Source organism: Amphiprion ocellaris, chromosome 10 (assembly GCF_022539595.1).
Source record: "Amphiprion ocellaris isolate individual 3 ecotype Okinawa chromosome 10, ASM2253959v1, whole genome shotgun sequence".
NCBI classification, from domain to species: Eukaryota; Metazoa; Chordata; class Actinopteri; family Pomacentridae; genus Amphiprion; species Amphiprion ocellaris.
In genome coordinates, this window is record NC_072775.1 from 12,158,360 (window position 1) to 12,177,566 (window position 19,207).

The 19,207-nt window shown below is 39.3% G+C and overlaps 1 protein-coding gene across 4 annotated transcripts; it reads right to left on the reverse strand.

The window, feature by feature from the left end:
- Window positions 1-1,312: 1,312 nt before the first annotated feature.
- On the reverse strand, window positions 1,313-18,409 carry kdm4ab (lysine (K)-specific demethylase 4A, genome duplicate b). 4 transcript variants are annotated; one of them, XM_023267854.3, is made up of 23 exons: window positions 18,254-18,409; window positions 16,301-16,462; window positions 15,808-15,983; window positions 15,560-15,674; window positions 15,178-15,371; window positions 14,709-14,758; window positions 14,490-14,593; window positions 14,235-14,372; window positions 13,829-14,055; window positions 12,025-12,191; window positions 11,215-11,894; window positions 10,455-10,562; window positions 10,127-10,244; window positions 9,680-9,855; window positions 8,980-9,193; window positions 8,410-8,489; window positions 6,137-6,192; window positions 5,016-5,124; window positions 3,926-4,117; window positions 2,560-2,730; window positions 2,278-2,397; window positions 1,886-1,978; window positions 1,313-1,778 (listed from the first exon to the last, which is right to left on the reverse strand). In XM_023267854.3, exons 2-23 carry the CDS (start codon window positions 16,439-16,441, stop codon window positions 1,641-1,643), a joined length of 3,567 nt encoding a protein of 1,188 aa, XP_023123622.1. In that variant the 5' UTR covers window positions 16,442-16,462; window positions 18,254-18,409; the 3' UTR covers window positions 1,313-1,640. The 4 variants fall into 4 exon arrangements, with proteins under 4 accessions (XP_023123622.1, XP_023123621.1, XP_023123624.1 ...); XM_023267853.3 differs by having other exon boundaries at window positions 10,127-10,247; XM_023267856.3 differs by lacking the exon at window positions 10,455-10,562.
- Window positions 18,410-19,207: the final 798 nt, after the last annotated feature.

Here is a 19,207-nt window from a genome sequence, read left to right on the forward strand (position 1 = left end):
TCTTGTGGGGACATGCTCAGCACCTACAAAATGACATGTATTCACTCCAGGCTTCCATACGCCATCAGGCTATGAAGTTATGGGGGTCCATAATTCATTTCCTACATGTTCTGCTCTTCATTTACATCACATTCCTTCAGGCAGTTCACTATATGTAGTGTCAGTCACACAGAACGGTGCATTACATACCAGCAGTTTGTAACAGTTCGGCACCTTTTACTGTGGAGCCTGCTAAACAGGAGGTGCAATAAAGATTATTACAGGGTGTCATGGTTAATTAAATTGCCTCTGTGTAATCAGCAGGTAACAAGACAGCGTGGATGTGTATCTTCACAGAACCTCTTCGGAAAATCCAGCTGTTCTTGAAAGCCGACCGTGAATAGTTATGGATTTTAGTAGCTAGTTTCTGTCTCATGGCAGATTCTTATACGAATTATAGGTGGAAGGCTGTAGTAAAACTGAAAACTCTACAGCATACCTCCCTGTATTACAATAATTCAGGGTGAAAAATGTGGCACTGTAAGCCTACATTAAGAGAGTTCTTATTGAGATGAAGTGGAAAAATAATTCTTGTTTTCTCTGCAGCGGACAGTAGAGAAGCAGTCCATTGCTAACATGTCCACATATTAAAAGTTCAGTGATATTAGGATTGTGCCCAAAGCTGGTTGTGAACTTTCCGAAGCAAATACCAACACTGTTGATTATACCCTGGAAACTCACATGCAACAACCAAGCCTGTTTATCTCTGCTCCCTTCTCTCAATAAAACAGTACATTTAAATAAACATTACTGCAACTTTTATTGACCCATTGGGAATTAACTATATTATCTGACCTCTGAAATGTAAGGCTTGGGCCTATAAAACACGTCTAGACTTCCTCTGTCCTTACAGTAGATGCATGATGACAAAACTCAGTACAGATGAACTGGAAACACACTCCTCAACCACATTATCCAAAGCATGAAGTGAAAAGTACAATCTAAAGATTTGTTTAAAAAAAAAAGTGACCTTGAGACATTTTTGAATTCTTTGGGGTTGCAACTAAACACAACTCTTGTTTAATCGAACAATTCATGAAATCAACAGCTAGCATACTCTGAGTGGAGTGAAACTACACGACTCAATAATGCTTCCTTTAAACCCTCCTTCCCCATTTTCCTCACAGCAAAACATTATTGTAATCAACTGTTATGAAAATAACACGAGTCTGTAAGAAAAATCACTAGAAAAACAGTCTATTGTACACTGTGTAGTTATTTAGTTTGCGGCTGCTAAAAGTGGTGGAAGAGAAAAAGAAAACATCTTGCCCCATTAAGATAGTCCAACCTTTTCCAATTTTTAATAATTCATTGATGGCTTCTTCCTGAGAAAAAGAAGAAATGATGAAATGGAGGAAAAAAATAACAATCTACAGAGTGTAGTGAGAAATGGAGGTCTAAGAATATTATTCAATGCACACAAAAGTCATTTAAAGTCCCAGCCGTAGTTTATAAATATGGAGCCCGACGGACCGTGGAAGAACAGGAGCAGGGGTGGTCATTTCTATTAGCAGTAGCCAGAAACAGAGAAGCCAGACCAAGAAATGAAAACCTTTGGCTCTCTGTGGTGGGTTGACAGGGTGGAAAGCAGGAAAAAGAAATCACTCCATGATGGCTCGGTAGATGACGGGCTCGATGTAGTCCTCCCTGTATCGAGAGTTGATGACCCGTTGCCTTTTGGAGTTCTGTTTGACGTCGCTCTGTGCGAAGAGCTCGAAGCGCATGTCTGATGCCACCGACTGAGGACGAAACACAACGCTGGATGTAGAAATAACTGCTTGCCAAAAGTCACACTTGTTATTGCATATGTTCTGAGCATAAAAGGAATTTAATATTTTTAGTTTACCATTCGTGACTTGACTCGTTTGGGCAGATCCTCATCTAGAGTGTAGATGTCTTCTCGTTTCACTGTGATTTGGGACCCATCCTCAAACTCCACCTGAATATTCACACACGCACACAGGCATGTAAAGAGCTTCATGTTGATTTAAATCTGCTACAGGAAATTGTAAATTGTAAAATTAAGGTTGTTAGCAGTTGGATAATAGACTACAAAATAATTGGAGGAAAAAGTTTTACGCCAACCAGATGAGAGCACTTCAGTTTCAGGTATCATAAACTGATGAGTACAGTTTCACGATGACTGTGCTACGTGTTCAACCACACTTTTTTTTTTATTGTGGTTTAAGACAGTTTATGTGTGTCGTTCTCACACATAAACAGAGAAGGGAGGTTTACCAGGTACATGGGGATGGAGTGCGATGCTACAAATTTGGCTCCATATATCAGACCATCTGTCCATCGCACTTGAACGACGTCACCTTCCGAGGGTGGACCGAGGCGGACACAGTCACGGTTCTGCAAACATATCAAAGCATGGTCAACTCAAGTCACGTAGTAAAGAAACCTATCTAAAACCCTGAAACTCTGGCTATCTTGTTTTATATCGGTCATTAAGTTTATCTGCGTTATGACACAGCCAAATGCACATTTTTATAATGCCTGAAGCAATTTATTAACCTCAATGTCCTCAGGGAAGAGGTTGTCGCTGTATGATCCGTCGTCAAACACCACTTCGTAGAATGTAGCGGTGGTCAGCTCCACCACGTCGCTGTGGTAATAACGGCCGTTTTTGTATTTACAGATCACCTTCTGACCCACTGCCAGCTCTCGCATGGAAGCCTTGTTGCGCTAAAGGAGAAAAACTGAGTGTTACTCTTAATAGCTTATCATTCCACAGAACTAACTGCTACATTAAAGATAAGACTGATTGCAGTGCAGTAAACAACTAAAGCTTATGAAGATAACTCTGCAATGACAAGTCTATAGTGCTGACAAAACACTGTTAAGAATGTGCATCAAAAAAAAAAAAAAAAAGGTGCTGCTCTCTCAGCTCTCTGGTACAAAATAAAAACTTTAACGAGTTCATTCGGTGGACAAGAATTTGATCGTTGCACATCTCTGACAGCACCAGGCAAATGTTTGTCTTCCCCGCCTGGTGAATTAAAGCACTGTGAACACGTACAATAGTAAGAATCACTGTGGCAGTTTCCCAGCTAAACCAGTGTTGCAGCTGATTAAATGAGTGGTGGAGGCAAGACGCAAGGCTGATCAGGCAGGCCTCGCTTTCTACAAGAACCCACACATTAAGATTCAACGAGTAAAAATGTCACAGAGACAGCATTATGACAGATGCATTTATCCTCTTCTGAAGTAGAATAAAAGAAATCTGTATTTAATTTTGAGTGTGACAGGACCTTATACCAACAGGTTATATTCTGATCAGCACAACAACAAATGACAACACAGATCGTAACAGTCGTGTGAACAAGTTTCAGTTATGATACTAAAAATGACTGCTAGTTAACAGAAACAGCTAGAAAAGGAAATAAAGCAACCAAGGATTGATTGTGGATGTGGTGTTAGACTGAGCTCATTTATTCTGATAACAGAAGGAACATTTCTTTCCAATGAGGAACTGATAATGTTTATTTATCCTAGAATAAATAATCTCATGAGCATCCAAAGCAAATCAAAAGGGAGGTGCTCTCAAAAAGAGTGTTTCTGGCAGACAAAATCACTCTCATAAATCAAGTTAGGATAAACCTGGCACTTTTCCACAGCATGCATATCAGTTCTCAAAAAAGGAGAAAGTGTTTGTGGAGAAATTATTCACTACTGACTTTTCAGCTAAACAACCAGGCTAAGCAGTGAGATAAGCAATTGAGTTTGCGTGCTGTGTCTTGGTTTTGTTTCTTTTCAAAAGAGATGGTCCAGTTAACCCTCCAAACGTAAATAAGGCTTCACAAGCAAATGTCTGCAGGAATTATGTGACCATTGCATCCAATTCATTACTACCAGCCTGACCCTAACTCTGCTAGTTTACCTCAGGTATGACTGGTGTTCTGTGTCTGTGGCAGGTGATGAAGACTACGAACGGCCAGTCATCTGGGTGCATGAGGATACCAGCTGCCTGAGCGCAGGTGGGGTGAAATGCTGTGGAGCAACGGCCATGAGAGCACTGGACACAGCAGCCCTTCACCTCCCTCTTCATCCGTTTCCTGCAGTATGCACACTTCTGCCAGAGACAAAGGCACAAGTGTGGAGTTATGGGTTGCAGGTTAAAGCAAAGGAAATCCAGAGGAAGGAAAGGAGGAGAAGGGAAACAAGCCAAGTGAGGAGGAAGAGAAAAGTTATCAAAGGGAGTCAAAGGTAGACAGACCCAGACATGAACTGGAACACAGCTATGTAGAGGGAAATTACACAACTTCCCTTTGATACTTTAATGGCATACTGACATCATATGTCCTTATTAAGTGAATCCTTTGAGAAAAGTTCCTTTGAGATCCACACCAACAATGGAGACAAGGCCACCTATTGTGACCAAAGCCCTGGATTATTTCCAGTACACTGCTTGTGACTCAAACTAACCTCAGAAGGTAAACGTAATGTTAGACTTGAACATTATTTTGAAGTAAAAACTTTAGGGAGCTGACTCAAAGTTTAAAAATGGCTGTTTATTGTTTTATATGAGAACCATGTCCAGTATGCAAATGAGCAGCATGTGTTTTTCAAAAACATCCAGGAACCAGAATGAGAAGTGAAACCATAAAGAGAGACAACAGGCACCACACCAGTTTCACTACAGTGAAACGTGTGTCCTCAGTGAGAACCACAAGGAGGCCGTCAGAGTACAGCTCTGTGCAGGAACAATCTGATCTATATGTGGGTCAAAGGTGAACAGAGGTCAAAAAAACAAAACTGACTCATAATGCCACCAATAAGCCAAAAGGTGCCATGATTACAGTGAGATATTCAAACCAAGACCAGTTAGAAAAGATTGCTTGCAACTTCACTAATTCAATGTAAGAGAACACCGCAAAGAGGTAGGGAAAGGCCACAAAAACAGTTCCTCTCAGCCAAATCAATGCAGCCATATCCAATTACACCACAAGGCTGTAGCTGCTGTGTCTTACCAGTCTGAAGCGTGGCAGTGGGATGGCAGAGAGGTCAATGGGGCTCCGCTCGGTGATGTTGACAAAGCGAGCTTCCAGCACAGTGATGGCACACAGCACATGAACCCACCTGTGTGAAAGGCAAACATGAAGCGGATACTGGACAAACAGGACATTGTCCAGGGTGCAATGTTTCTAGAAATGTCAGTGCACATATTCAGCAATGTGGTTTAAACAACAGAACATTGCAACAAAAAAAACAACTAAACATTGTGTGTGTAGTCCCATCTAATATCAGGAATTCTCTACACGTTATCAAACAATTGTCTGAGAATCAATTATCTAAACTCAAGGTTCACTTAGTTGCATCGTCTATTTTTGAACAACTGCTCAGTTTTCCTTAGTACTTTTCGTTTCCACAGTTGTCTTGACGATATACATCTAGCTGTCTCTATAAAGAATATGGAGTAGATAGCAATTTCTATGATATGAGAAACAAGTGTTCAAAAGCTCTAAAAGCTTAAATTAAGTTAGTTTTTTTAAATCAAGGTTACAACTTCATCTTGAGTTCAAAAGCCTCTGTTTTAGTTTTACTGTACATTTTCATTACATTTCTCCAAGTATTCCATATTTTTAAAAATAGTAAAATACTATATTGTAGTTTGTTAAAATGCAAAAATGTGAAATATTGCGAAATTTTGAACAATTATAAGAAGAGACAACCAAGTAGATCCCCTGCTGTCATAAGCACGTTAAGATGGGGAAATGCTGCTTCTGGTGAGGATTTCCTGTAATTTAAACTGACATACAGTTATCATGCCCTGCACATTGTGACAAACTAACCACAAGGTGAGTGTGTGTGATAGCCACCCACACACATGTATACTGTGTATGCATGTTTGCATTTGAAAAATGAGTTTAGCTGGAAGCGCCAGATGGATTTGAGCAGTAACAGACTGAAGAAACAGGCAGCAATAATGAAAATGTTTTCTACATTTTACTTCTCGAAAATCCCATCATCAACTTCAACGAAAAGAGTTGATGTCACTTCATGTCACCCTGATGCTGGATGCAATTAAGAAGTTGAGTCATTTTTTTCCTACACTGCAGTGACAGTACTATTATCTGCTGGTACTACTTACCTGTCGTTGTTGGCTCTCTGCAAAGCTCCACCTCTCAGGGAACACAGACAGCAGTCCTGAGGGAAAAAACACAACAATGTGTTAAATATTGACTCTGGTATACAACTACTTCATCTTATCACATTTAAATGTGGGTGTTTGAATTCATGATGGTCTACTGTGCATATTTTTTTGCTCAAATTTGGGATAAATGTGTCTCCTCGACTGGATAAATGACATATGAAGCTTAATCTATTGCTCATTCTTTGTTTCTCATAAACCCACTGTGCACCTGCCAGCACAACTGTCAGCAACGCCTCACTGCACTGTCTACAAGCATGGAAAACATCTAACAGATATGCAAAGCAAATTATTACACTTATTAAAATACTTTAATAAGAAAAAAAGCTGAAGATCACAAAATCTACACTGAAAACAAACTAGACAAGTGAAACAGTACAAAATCAATGTCCTTTCAGGTGTCTCAATGAACCAGAAAGTGGAGCACTGCCCACTGGTGGTCAAAGGTGTTAGAGCTAAATTTGAGCAATATTCCCAGAATGCTTCACAAACATCTATTGTTCTGAGCATACAGGAATGCTGAAAGCAAAGGAAATTTGAAGATAACAAAGGTGGGAAAAACAAATTCCCCAAACCAAAACACACAAAGGAAGGGAACACTCTCACTGTCTCTGTACAAAGGAAGTGGCGGAACAGAGAGTTTATTTTAGTGTGACAGAAGCTGGGCTTGTCAGATGTATTGAACTACAGTATCTATCTTTGTGTTGCTCATGTGGAACATTATAGTTTATGTTGTGCTTTTAGGTAAAATTAATACTGCTGTTAAGACACTGATTCACCACCATCATCACATACACATTAATTTTTGTCTGATGTCCTAAAAACAAGGAATATGAAGCCACAGTGGAACTAATTCATCATCATGATACAAGAGGGCTGCAGTGTTTGTAGTGTCAGCAGCTGCAACTAACTTCATTTATAAAAATAACTTCACAATACGCCCCAAGCAGATAGTACAAGTTTATCTTAGGATCTTCCACATGAGTACGACTCAACGGTTCCAGGCTGCAGGTATAAGACTGCTGTGGGCTGCACATTTCATGCAGCTTCCTCCTCCCTTCTGCTGCCTACACGCTCCCACTTTCACATTCACCAACCTACGACACTGAACATTTCAAATTTTACCAAAGATTTGGATCGTAGAATAATGCAGCCCTGCTACTTTTTCTGCAGTAAATAATACTATTTTATAGACACTGCTCGCCTTCCTGCATCGCTGCTGCATCCTTTGCTTAGCTTCTGCAGTACTGTTGTGGTTGGTTTAGGATAGTATTTCATGAGAGAACATCCAGACAAATGGAAAAAACGAGACCACAACACTAGAACTAACAACAAAGTCCAGACATTGACTGGAGCTACTGTAACAGGTTACAACAAGCACAGTTCTATTCTATAAAATGGGATTGTAATTGTATTAAACAAACAAACAAACAAACAAGACCATTTTGCCCTACAGCAAAACAACAATGAGATGCAGTACAGAAAGGCTACACGAGAGAACCACAAGGGTAGCCATGCTGCAAATTGGTACCACTGGTCTTTCACCTGAGAAAGTGAGCTGTACATGGTCACATGTCACATGGTTTTTGTTCTATGCTTTTTCTGGACCATTGCTTGTTGCGATTTACTTCATGTTTACTTTGAAAAAATGTGCAGATATTACAGATGTAAGGTTAGGGCATTCAGTTCCAATGTCAGGAAAATTATTATTTTTACACATACAAAATTGTATGTCCATTGAAAACATTTTTCTAGGCTTTTCAAAACCTATTTTTTCCACTGTGCTTAACTGTTCATAATCTGTAATGCAGAGCTTTCTGACTCCAGAACCCTCATCACTTACCAGAATCAGTCTGGACACATAGGCAAAAAAAAAAATAAAAATTTTAATATATATATATATATATATATATATATATATATATATATATATATATATATATATATATATATATATATATATATATATATATATATATATATATATATATATATATATATATATATATAGTTCATAAGGAATCAAATATATATTTAATCTAATAGCCATATTTTATCTGTTAAGGCAAAAAAAATTATAGTTCATGAGATTTCCTATGTGTCCAGACTTTAAGAACACCCTGTATTATGCAACATGGTCATTATTATTGAGAGCAATTTAAATAATTTACCTCAAATGATCTGCTATCAGGTGCCTACCCCAATTAACTAACCTCAGTGATAGCATCAGCCTCACAGCGGGCACACAGCCAGTCGTCCAGCTCTTCTTCATCCCCAGACACACCGTAACAGCCTACACAGTAACAGAGAAGAACATGGCACATATTCAATTCTCAAGCTTGGTTATTTGTATTGTCTGGCCCACAGCTACCAGAGGTGTTGTGGGATTTACTTTTTAGCTTGCGTAACTGTGAAGATTAGTTAAGCAACAAGACTTCTTGTTACACCTACTGAAAACAGTTTCATTCCAAACATGGGGCAAGCATGACCCCGCCTTGAAGAGGAACCAATCCATTTTTTGGGTAAATCAAAGAGAAGCGAGTTTCCTCTTTCCACAAAAAATCCCCCCAAGCTTCCCACTGTCAGCAGTATAGACATGCCCTTGAGTTATGACAGTTTGTAACAGTAGATTTAAGAATAACAGTTAAATGTTTGGTTTCCCAAAGAATAGCAAAGAACCTGCTCGTACAGCATGTTAGAGAGATTTCATTTAACAATCTGTCAAGTGTTCCAACCTACACAAATTTTAATAGAAATCTGTTCATCAGAGAAAAGGGGCTTACTTGTATGTACACGGACACAGCACTGAGCACAGCTGACCAGTCGGCTGGTCCCGTCTTCTGCTACATGAGGGTTAGATAGCTGTCCTTCCCCGCTATCAGTCGTCTTGTTGGATTGGGTGTTGAAACACATTTCAGGAATGAGAGGTCTGGACCACTGTTGCCCCCCTGGACGGTTCACCAATGTCAAAGTGGAACTAGCGCTAGTAGACTCAGACTTCAGAGGACAAAAAAATTGTTAAGATATTACTTCAGGGATTAATTCTATGAAAATCAGAACTCACAGATATTCCATCAAACAAGTTACCTAAGCCAATGTTAAGACAATTACAATAATACTGTAGTAAATGAAACTTATAATTTATCAGTTAAACATGTACCACATTTGTTTTGCTTAAAAACTAATCTTGCATTAGAAATTATAACTTTGTTTTGCCTTCAGCTATGTATAAAATCAATCAAGTAAAAAAAGACCACACTAATGAACATTTATCTTTCTATTTTTGTTTTTAATAGCCCTGAGCACTGACACATCTCTGCCATATAATTTTTACTTGATGCTGTAACACGTGTTTTAAAGTCTGATTGCCACAAATGTCAGCATTGACACATTTGTCCACAAGACATTAATATAAAAGAAAGGTAACAAAACATAGATGACACAACACACACTATAAAAGTGGAAAATGCCTTTAGCTGTTACCTGATGGTAAGTGTGGAAGAGCAGGCAGATGGAGCAGTAAGGAGCCTGTTGGCCCATGCTTTTGTTGTATTTCCTCTCTGCCTCGGGGTTATATGGTCGACACTGCCACAGCTGGGTTAGCGGTTTTGCCCACTCCTCTTTCTCTTCTTGTTCGACCTCCACATCAACATACACATCTGAAAAAAGATGATGGGACAGACAAATGGGGGGGTATAATTGGAGGAGAAAGACGATGGTGAATGCATTACAGTATAGAAAATAACAGGGAGAAAGACATGAGAATTTGAATCTTGATGAGCTGATAATAACTATATATTAGAAATAGCATAAAATGAATAGCAAAGGTTCTTAAAACAGGGTCTATAATTACTACGGTAAATACAGTGATTGGTAAACTGTAACACTACATACTACCACATTACGTAAATTTACTCAATAACTACCTACCATCATCACTGTGTAGCTCTCTGATTAGAGGGTGATGGCGAGGCAGTTTACAGAGCTCTTCTTCCTGCTGCTGCTGCTTTGACACCAGTGACTTGCAGTATGACTGCTCTTCTGACACCTGCTGGAGCAAGAAGTGTATAACAAAACATCATTTCAAAACAAGAACTATGCTGTATGTGCTGCAATGAACAAATCAAGATCGTTTGCTATAAAGTCTCCCCATACTGAGGCGTATTGGGAGCTCTGTACTGGTGTGCATACATTTGCAGATAAACATCACGTCCAACCATTCCTTTTGACAGTTTGGTCACAGGAAGTAACTACTTACGTGATGATTCTGAGGAATCACCTTCACCTCATCTTGGATTGGTTTGCTGATAGGAATGGTGTCTTTCAGGAGGATAATGCCATTATCCGCAAGGGGGCATTGGTTACTCTGTAGTTTAAACAGCATGAATAACATTGAAAATTCATGGCAGAATTTGGAACCATGTCTATTAAAGTGTATTCTGTCATCAGAGAGAGTGTCCAGAATTGTTTCGTTAGTAGCTCAGAGATGTTAGTATACAAACATCATGCAAGAAAACCAGTACAGAGCAACCAAAAAGTCATCTTTTTTTGGTCCCTACTTGCACAACAGAGGTGTACACCAGTAAACACTTTGTTAACCATGCATAGAGAAAAACTTTTGGTTACTTCAGTTTTATAAACAGAAATCACTCTCACTCTGGGTCAGTTAGTGTGTGAAACTACTGAAGCAAACCTAGGCCACTTGCTGCCAAGTTGTCTTTAAAGAAACCCTGACTGTCTCTCCCCTCCTGTTGTGCCTTACAGGGCTGTTGGAGGGCATTTATTTGCAAACATTTGTGTAAAGAAAAACCCCTGTTGGATATTAGTTCATTACTCAAGGCCTAAGTTTACTAATTACTACTTTTGTGATCAGCCAGTGAGTTGAACAATTTGTTAATGACTTGACAGGAAAGTCAAAACATGCACCCTAACAATTTAAACTCACAGTGACATTTTCACTTGTTACATCCGATATGTGAGTATCTAGAAAATTGAGTTTGAAAAACAAAAACACAAACCTTTCGCTTGTTGTTCTTGGGAGCCTCCATCTTCTCATTGCTTAAGTCTTGAGACTGTGTTTGGGTATGAGGGGGAGCAGAGGTGACGGTTGGTACGACTTCCGTCTTCTCCACTCCTGCTTGACTTTCAACGGGTATCAACACTTTGGGTTTGGTCTCCTCTTGTTCCTGCACCACAGGCTTCTGTGCTTCTGATTCATTCTGTGCTACTTTGGTAACAACAATTTTAGATTCCATCTGAGGCTCCGTTCTCTCGCAGCTTGGGGCTTGAGATGACGACTGAACCTGTGTGTGTGATGGTGTGCAGGCTTTGTGCTGGAGATGACGGGGTTGGTGCTCTCTGGCATAGCTGTGCACCTGGAGCTGTGTGTGAGGCTGCCGCTGCTTTTCCAGGGTGTAGCTGTGCACTTGAAGAGTGTCCTTTGGACTGAGAGTCCTGTGGAAGAGCAGGCTTGCCACCCCCATTTTGCGGGCAGGTTGAGCTGCAACTTCTGTCCACATAGGTGCCACTGAAATCGATAGATGTCCGTTTCTGTGCTGAGACTGAGATGAGATTGCAGGTGCGCGAGTCTTGGTATAATGAGGAGGGCGGCCTCCGTCACTGTTACTTTGGGTCAGGCCCCTGTGAAATGGATCCATTAATGTGAGCTTGGTTGGTGTGACAACCAACTTTGGTGGGCCTGTAAATTAAATCGAAGGGAGAAAATGCACACTTTCACTCCACTCAATTACTTTTCACCAAAAGCAAATGTTATTATAGGCTTAGCTGCCCTATAGGAAGCCAGTACAATGATGTTATGATGACAATACCTTTATTTCTCTTGCCATCTTGTGAAGTATTTCGTGGAGGTATCAGACTTAGCCTGGGACGCTTTCCATATTGCGCTACAACATCATCATCTTCATCTTTGGGAACAACCTCTTCGGGCAACTCCAGATACACACGGTGTCTCTTGGTCTCTATCCTTTGTGTAGTGCTGAGTAAAGATATGGGACAGAGGATTGTGAAGAGCTGAAATCAAAATAACTCCTTCACATTCTTTTCTAATATCTAGCATTAGGAAACTGTACAGCACTTACAACTATACCAACAAGTTACTTACAGGTTAAACATAGGAACACAATAAAAAACAGGTATCTGAAGCAGAGAGACTACACTTCTACACTGTAATTGCCAATTTAACATGTCAATGTTTGTAGCGACTCCAAATATATCAATAGATTTGTCTTTATATTAGTTGCAATTTAGTTTTGTCTTGAGTTTTGGGTGTTTTTTGACAACATATAAATCATAAACTACAGCAATGTAAAGATGTATGTTAAACAGAATAAAGAAATTAGCCCTTTTTCAAAAATGTAAGTAAAATAAATAATGCAAAAACAGATTAAGAAACTATGGTGATGTTGACAGAAAAGGCTAATCTCAAAACAGCTTTGTCTCTCGGCTGTGTTTTCTAAATTCATAGCAATTCATTCAAATGCAGTGAGTCACTTGACATCAATAGCACTAAATAAAATGCCCCTCTCTGGCTATCTGGTTACCATCTGAACTTTCTAACAGAGCAGGTGCTACACCAGCTGCAACGCTTGCATCCTACACCTGAAACTGAGGAAATCCAATCACAAGCACCCAGAAGTTGGTGATGGTTGAGCTACTTTTGCCTACTCTCAAAAGTTTCTGGTGTCGAATCAAGAGTAAGTATCAGATAACCTGAGTTGAGATGATGTAACTGGCATCAAGGTAGAAAAGAACCAGTGCACTCTATTTAAATGGTTGACTATATTAACTGAAGCTGATCGCTCTCAGTTTATATACTAGAATTCATTACAACACAAAAACTACCAAGTTTAAAAATGATCATAGTTAATGTGTTCCCTTTGGCAAGACACATAAACTGCTCTATTGAAGTTTTCATTGAAAAACAGAGACAACTGGTGGTACTGAGCAGCTTTCAGGACCAAATGTGGTGTAGTGTGTGAAGCTGGGCACTCTTGAAAAAATGCATTCCTTTATCCTCATGGATGAATTTTTAACAAACACAAGCAGTAATTTGTTTTTCAAGAGTAATTAGCAAACATTTGCTCTGCCGTGATTTACGTCAATTTAAAAAATGTCTTGTAGAGAAAAATAACTAGGATGTACCACGGTTTGCAACTTCACCTTTGCACAATAACTAGCTCTGATTTACATTACATAGAAAGATGCAATAGATCACCATTTGACTCTAATTTGTTCAAAATACAAACCAAATCTGTGCTGGAAAGTGGAATTAAGAAGTGTATCACAACTGAAAATGTTTGGAGTACTTATGGTCAGCTACTAAGAGCAACTATGTAAGTGGTGGCAAACATGCCCCTTAACTTAATCACATTAAAAACAAACGTAATTCTGAATACTGACTAATACACAGTTGCTCTGAGAAGGAAATCCTGCAAGGTGTTGTCATTGAGAATAATACAGAACATTCTACTAGTGACTGATACATTTATCATAATCCAATAGCTCCATGTCAGTGGGAATCTTGGCTGGTTGAGCAAAACCAAACAACACTAATTGAAAACAAGGGTACAACAAAGGCACACAGATAAGGGACATTCAGAGTAAATGACCCACCTCTTCCGCTCTCCATCCTCCCAACAGCCCTCGATGGAGCTACTGTAGCTGCTGCTGGTGATGTCATTGAACGACTCGCCCAAGAACTCCTTAGCCTCCGGAGTGGGCCGTGAGTGGTCGATGGGTACCACATCCCGCCCTGCCAGCCAATGTTCATAGCGATCTGGCTGGAATTTCTTCACAAATACATCCATGGAAATCTTCACCATGTCTTTACGGCATGAGCACTAAAGGGGAGAAAAACACCAAGAGATTGTGGCTTCAGTAATCACTATTACTTGAATATAATTCCATGTTCATTTATAACACTCATTTGATAATGTAAATGATTTCATTCTTCATAATAAGACAAAAAGAGATCAGGCTATTATGCAGAGTTTCCTATGCGGTCATTGGGGGTCCTCACCAAAACAGCCTGCTTGCCATACTCGATCCATCTCTCTGTGGCGAAGTTGGTGGATTCTGCACAGTTGAAGCCGTGGTTGAACCCAGCATGGTAGGCGTAGGGGAAAGTTACCATGAACTCACCAGCCTCCTGAGTAATCTTAGGAAGAGGTAATATTAAAAAGATTTAGTAACAGCACTTTATAGATTTAACCCTTGTTCCAAGGATAAAGAGGTCCCTTGTTTGAAATACAAAATCAACACAGTCGACCGTTACCTTTTCAAATGGAATGCCATATTTCTTCAGTATCGAAGGAGAGATGAGAGTCATCTTGTGCCTTAAAAAGGCCTCACAATTTTGAGCACTACCAGGGAAGAACCCTAAAAGAAGAGAGAACAGATAGAAATTGCTTTAAAATATATAACTGAAAAGTGTTACTTTCCATGACAGTTGATAGATTATGTATATACAGAAGATATTCCACTAGTCTCCTACCTTTAGCCAGACGCTCTAGTCTTTTCCCATGCTCTGGAGGAACACAGTACCTGCAGACAGTCAAATGAGTATTTATCCATCCACTTTAGAGACTGTCAGCCTGACTTAAAATGCATTTATAAATACTATAGATATTATAGATACAATAAGTGCAGGAACATAAATGCACAACACTTTTAATGCTTGCAGTTTCTCTACCTGGTATTCCAATCCAACAGGCTAATGCTATGTTTCCCTGGTGATGCTATATTTGCCTATGGAAGGAGCCATCTTTTCTTGTCTCAATACACAACTTTTCTATAAATCAAAGTTTTGTGGGGTGACTCTTACTTACGTAAATTATGATTATTTTTATGTGGCAAAATAAGCATTGTATAAATACCCACATTTAGCAACACATATCTGAGATACCTCTGAGTATAAAGTAGCATGTATCTAATCAAGAAAATTAAGCATCATGTGTCTTCACCATGATTTCGGTTCTCCAAAGTGTAAGTAATTGATACTGTAGAGGTCCATGTCTTCCGTATGCCATGCAAAGGTGGTCTTCCACATGCCAAAATACAGGTAAGGTGTATTAACACCCTCAATAGTGATGCCGCTGTCACGTTCCACAGTATCCAAAATGGTGTCCAAGTGGCAAATATTCCATTCTTTGACATCCTGCCAGAGCACAGAAACAGTAAGATCAATAGATATGCCTAGAAGCAATCACAAAGTCCATTATGATGAGTGACGTGATTATCTTCCTCTATAAACCTCGTCAACAGGTACACAGAGAACTATTACAAATCCTGTCAAGACTAATAAACATTTACTACAGTCACAACATCCAAAGAACGTCAACTCACTGGGTCATATAAGGTTCCATTGACATCTGCCCCATATATGGGAGGGTTAAATGTCACATTCTTCCAGTACTTCCTTTCCAGCTCCTCAAAGTCATCATAATGTGGACTACAGAACCTACAAAAGGCATTAACAACATTTAATTAGCACCGACACTATGAATGACTTTACAGCACGAAAAAGTTAAACATGCAGATAGTATTTTTTTAAAAAATTCAGGCTTAAATCTCTTTCATTCAGCAGGTCTCACTTGTCACTGTTGGCAATCTTGCGAAACTCTCTGACAGCCATGGACTTCTTCTGAATGTTGTACTGCGTGAAAAGACCTGACTGGCCTGTCACCACCTGCTGAATGGGTGCCGGTATCATCAAATTGTCAATGTCATCATAAGAACTTCTGGGCTTCCACTCCTTTGGTGGGACAATCTTGAAGGAAGAAAGCAGACAGTGAGTAATACTGTTATTGTACCAGTGTTTGTAAGTCTATTTAAAGCAAAACTTTGGAAATTTGCGTTTTTATTTCTGACAAGCTGTTGCACACATGTTTGCATATGAAGTGATGGAATTTTAAGAACAGATATCCTTATATTTGGCCAAATAAGTTTAGAGAACAAAAACAGATATACGATGATGATTATTAGTTTTACACCATAGCAATTTCTGCTGCTAAGAAATATAATCCCATACACATTACAAAGAAAGTGAAAGTGACTTAAGTGAAATCAGACACTACTGGTACTTACTTTGGCCAGGCCTGCTTTATGTGCTCCCTGGGACTCCATGTATGCAATGTAGCGGCTGAAATCCTTGAATTCAGCAGCAGTGGGGTAAAAAGTCATGATCCCCTTGGTACCATGGTTTTGGGAAACCACGTCTGACGCCATCCCAAAACTTAATGGCTGCTCCTGCAGATCATAAAAGGGGAAATTGTGACATTATAATGCAATATTTTGATGCAGTGCCATTTTAAATGGAGCACACTACTAAATTTGTACCAACAGACACCTTTAGCTGACTCTTGCACTTTAACCTGCACAGCTAAATTCAACAACTGTAAAACAGCAATTATAATAATAATAATAATAATAACATGGGAAAAAGCAAAACAATATTTCGTTGCAAGTACCCGTGATAACATAACTTTGGCACACAAAGTGGTTGCTGACAGTACAAATATTTTAACGCAACTGGTTGATGACTACTAAATATAGTGGACAAAAATGCAGCATGCAGTATTTTATTAAATCCATCCATACTTTGTAACGTAGGGAAATACGTATTTGTTGTTCAAACAAATGGCATCTCTACAACAGAATGAAAGAACTATGCAAAATGTTGGAAACATTGCTGGGCAGATCGAGTGGGGTCATAGACCAGAAATAACAAGTCTGTAAGGATTACCATATGGGAGACAGAATCACATCATATCAAATTCAACCACGTCTATCCAGAGCATCATGTGGTACACTGACTGTTGCACCAAGCTGTGTGAAATAACAGCACAGTACAACACCTTAGACAACAAATGGTGGTGTTGTGGCTATTCAAGTGACTGGCTGAAGCCCTGTCTGAAATGTCAGCGCCCAGCATGTCAACAGCTCGTTCTCATCTTTCTCTTGTTATCTGTGGCATCGTGTCATTTGAATAAAGCTGCTTTTTAAGGCGGTCAAAGAAGAGTTTGTGTTTTGGTCACGCTATTGGATACTGTCCGACTCAATGGTTGAGAACATATTAAAATAGATATTAGATTTATTTGTTACTCAGAAGAGAAGACCATTTGCAAACTGTATTTATAGTTTTGTTCCGTGTGTCTCTAAAGGTAGCCGTATCCTTGATGCTATACATTCCCATTGCAAATTAAATCTCTCCTGTTTATACTCTTAATATCGCAAGTAGTGAATAGCAGAGAAAGCATAATCTTACTGAAATATGTCTAGGTAAATGTCTCTGTTGTGTGAATTACACGTTTCCTCACTATGGGGTGGGATAGGCTAACCTGGACGGAGCTGGGACAAAGATACTACCGCCTGCGATTGGCTAAGCCCGCGTCTCTTTAACAGTCGCTTTAATACGGCCCGACTGTTGAAGCCGGGCCAGCTAACATTAGCTCATTGCTAACTTGCTAAAGAAACATGAGCTAATTCAGGTAACGGCACATAATGTAAAATTAGCACGAGCTGGTCTGATAGCATAGCACTGGTGTTCAAGTCCCATTTAGCTCTGGTACGTTCGTGACAGTGCAAAGTAACAAATACTACTGTATGCAAACTTAGTGTCTAAAGCAATTATCAAAACACAGCGTTAGCTAACCTGCCACTAATTCGCGTTAACACCGTGCAGGGATGAGACTAATCTCTGAATTGCAGACTCCATCATAGCTACATCCCGAGTACTGTTAGCAAACTTTGAGAGAGCTAGCTTTAGCATTATCATCGCAGGAATTTCACGTTTGAAAAATAAAAAATACAGCTAACTAACCTCTAAATTGTCGTCTGAACCTCTGTTTGAGTCGAGTTATGCAAACACCACAAACGGTAAAAGTACCAAGTCAATGATGTCTACATCACGAATTAGACTGCACCCGACCGTCTACATTAGCTGGATAGCAGTTCCGGCTAGCTTAGCCGCCAGATTAGCACCGTGAGTTCTTAAGTTAACATTCTGCGGCGGAGCTACCTCGACATGCAAACACTTACCAGCTGCTCTCGGTTGATTCAGAGGTTGTCCCTTGTGTTGAAAATACCAAGTAATCAATGGAAGCGGTGGCTGGGAACATAACAGGGAAAAGACAGCTTGCTAACTAAGCCCCCTGTGAGTAGATCACTATCCTCCATTACCAGATCTACGCATGCACACGCAGCTCGGATTTTGTTTACCACAACACGCATGGGAGACGCTCAGCCAATCAGACGGCGAGTCTGAAGGCTCGTCTTATGATGGATGAGACCTTTTTTTGTAAATACCTACTTAATTAGCCATGATATTGCCTATATTGTTGCACTTTTGATAAAGTTTTCAAACAGAGAGTGTGGCTTTCTAATATAAGGAAAATTAAAGGATAGGTGTCTAGATTATTATGTTAGTAACTTAATCATCTGTTCTGACTAGTCATCTATTTGATATATAATTTTAGTGTCTCTAGAACTCAGACTAAATCAGTTGAAATTAATATTTTTTAGAATAATAACACAGAGATAATGCATGTTGGGCTAAAGCACAATCAACGTGTAATGTTTGGGGAATTTGATTAAACTGGATGAACTGCTATGAGTAGAGGCAATGAGTGCATTCATTATAATGATTAGAAACAATTAATGTGATTCTATTCTTCATGTAGTTTTAGTGCCTGTAGCTTTGGAAATAATTCTTAAACCGCTTTCTGTGTTCTTTACAAAAACTACACAAAAGGCCTTCAGCACTCTTTTGTTTGATTTAATCAAAGTGGTTAAATAATTTCAGTATCCTCTAAAATACATGAATTAAGCCTTTGAAAATTTCAATAGGTGCAATAAATTGCTTTCAAAGACAGGATGTATTGAAACTGTAAAAATGTAGATAGCTTTTTGGTGTCATCTTTATTTTGTGGATAAGCTGAATATGTGAAGTCAACTGATAATTGAAACTAAATTATGACTCAACAGTGACTGAAA

Excerpts from the sequence above, each read along its gene's own strand:
- kdm4ab (XM_023267853.3), bottom strand. The coding sequence starts at position 16,441 with ATGGCGTCAGACGTGGTTTCCCAAAACCATGGTACCAAGGGGATCATG. Across the intron at positions 15,984-16,300 it reads ATAAAGCAGGCCTGGCCAAA|ATTGTCCCACCAAAGGAGTG; the intron begins GTAAGTACCAGT and ends TCTTCCTTCAAG. Across the intron at positions 14,056-14,234 it reads ATGGCAAGCAGGCTGTTTTG|TGCTCATGCCGTAAAGACAT; the intron begins GTGAGGACCCCC and ends TCTCCCCTTTAG.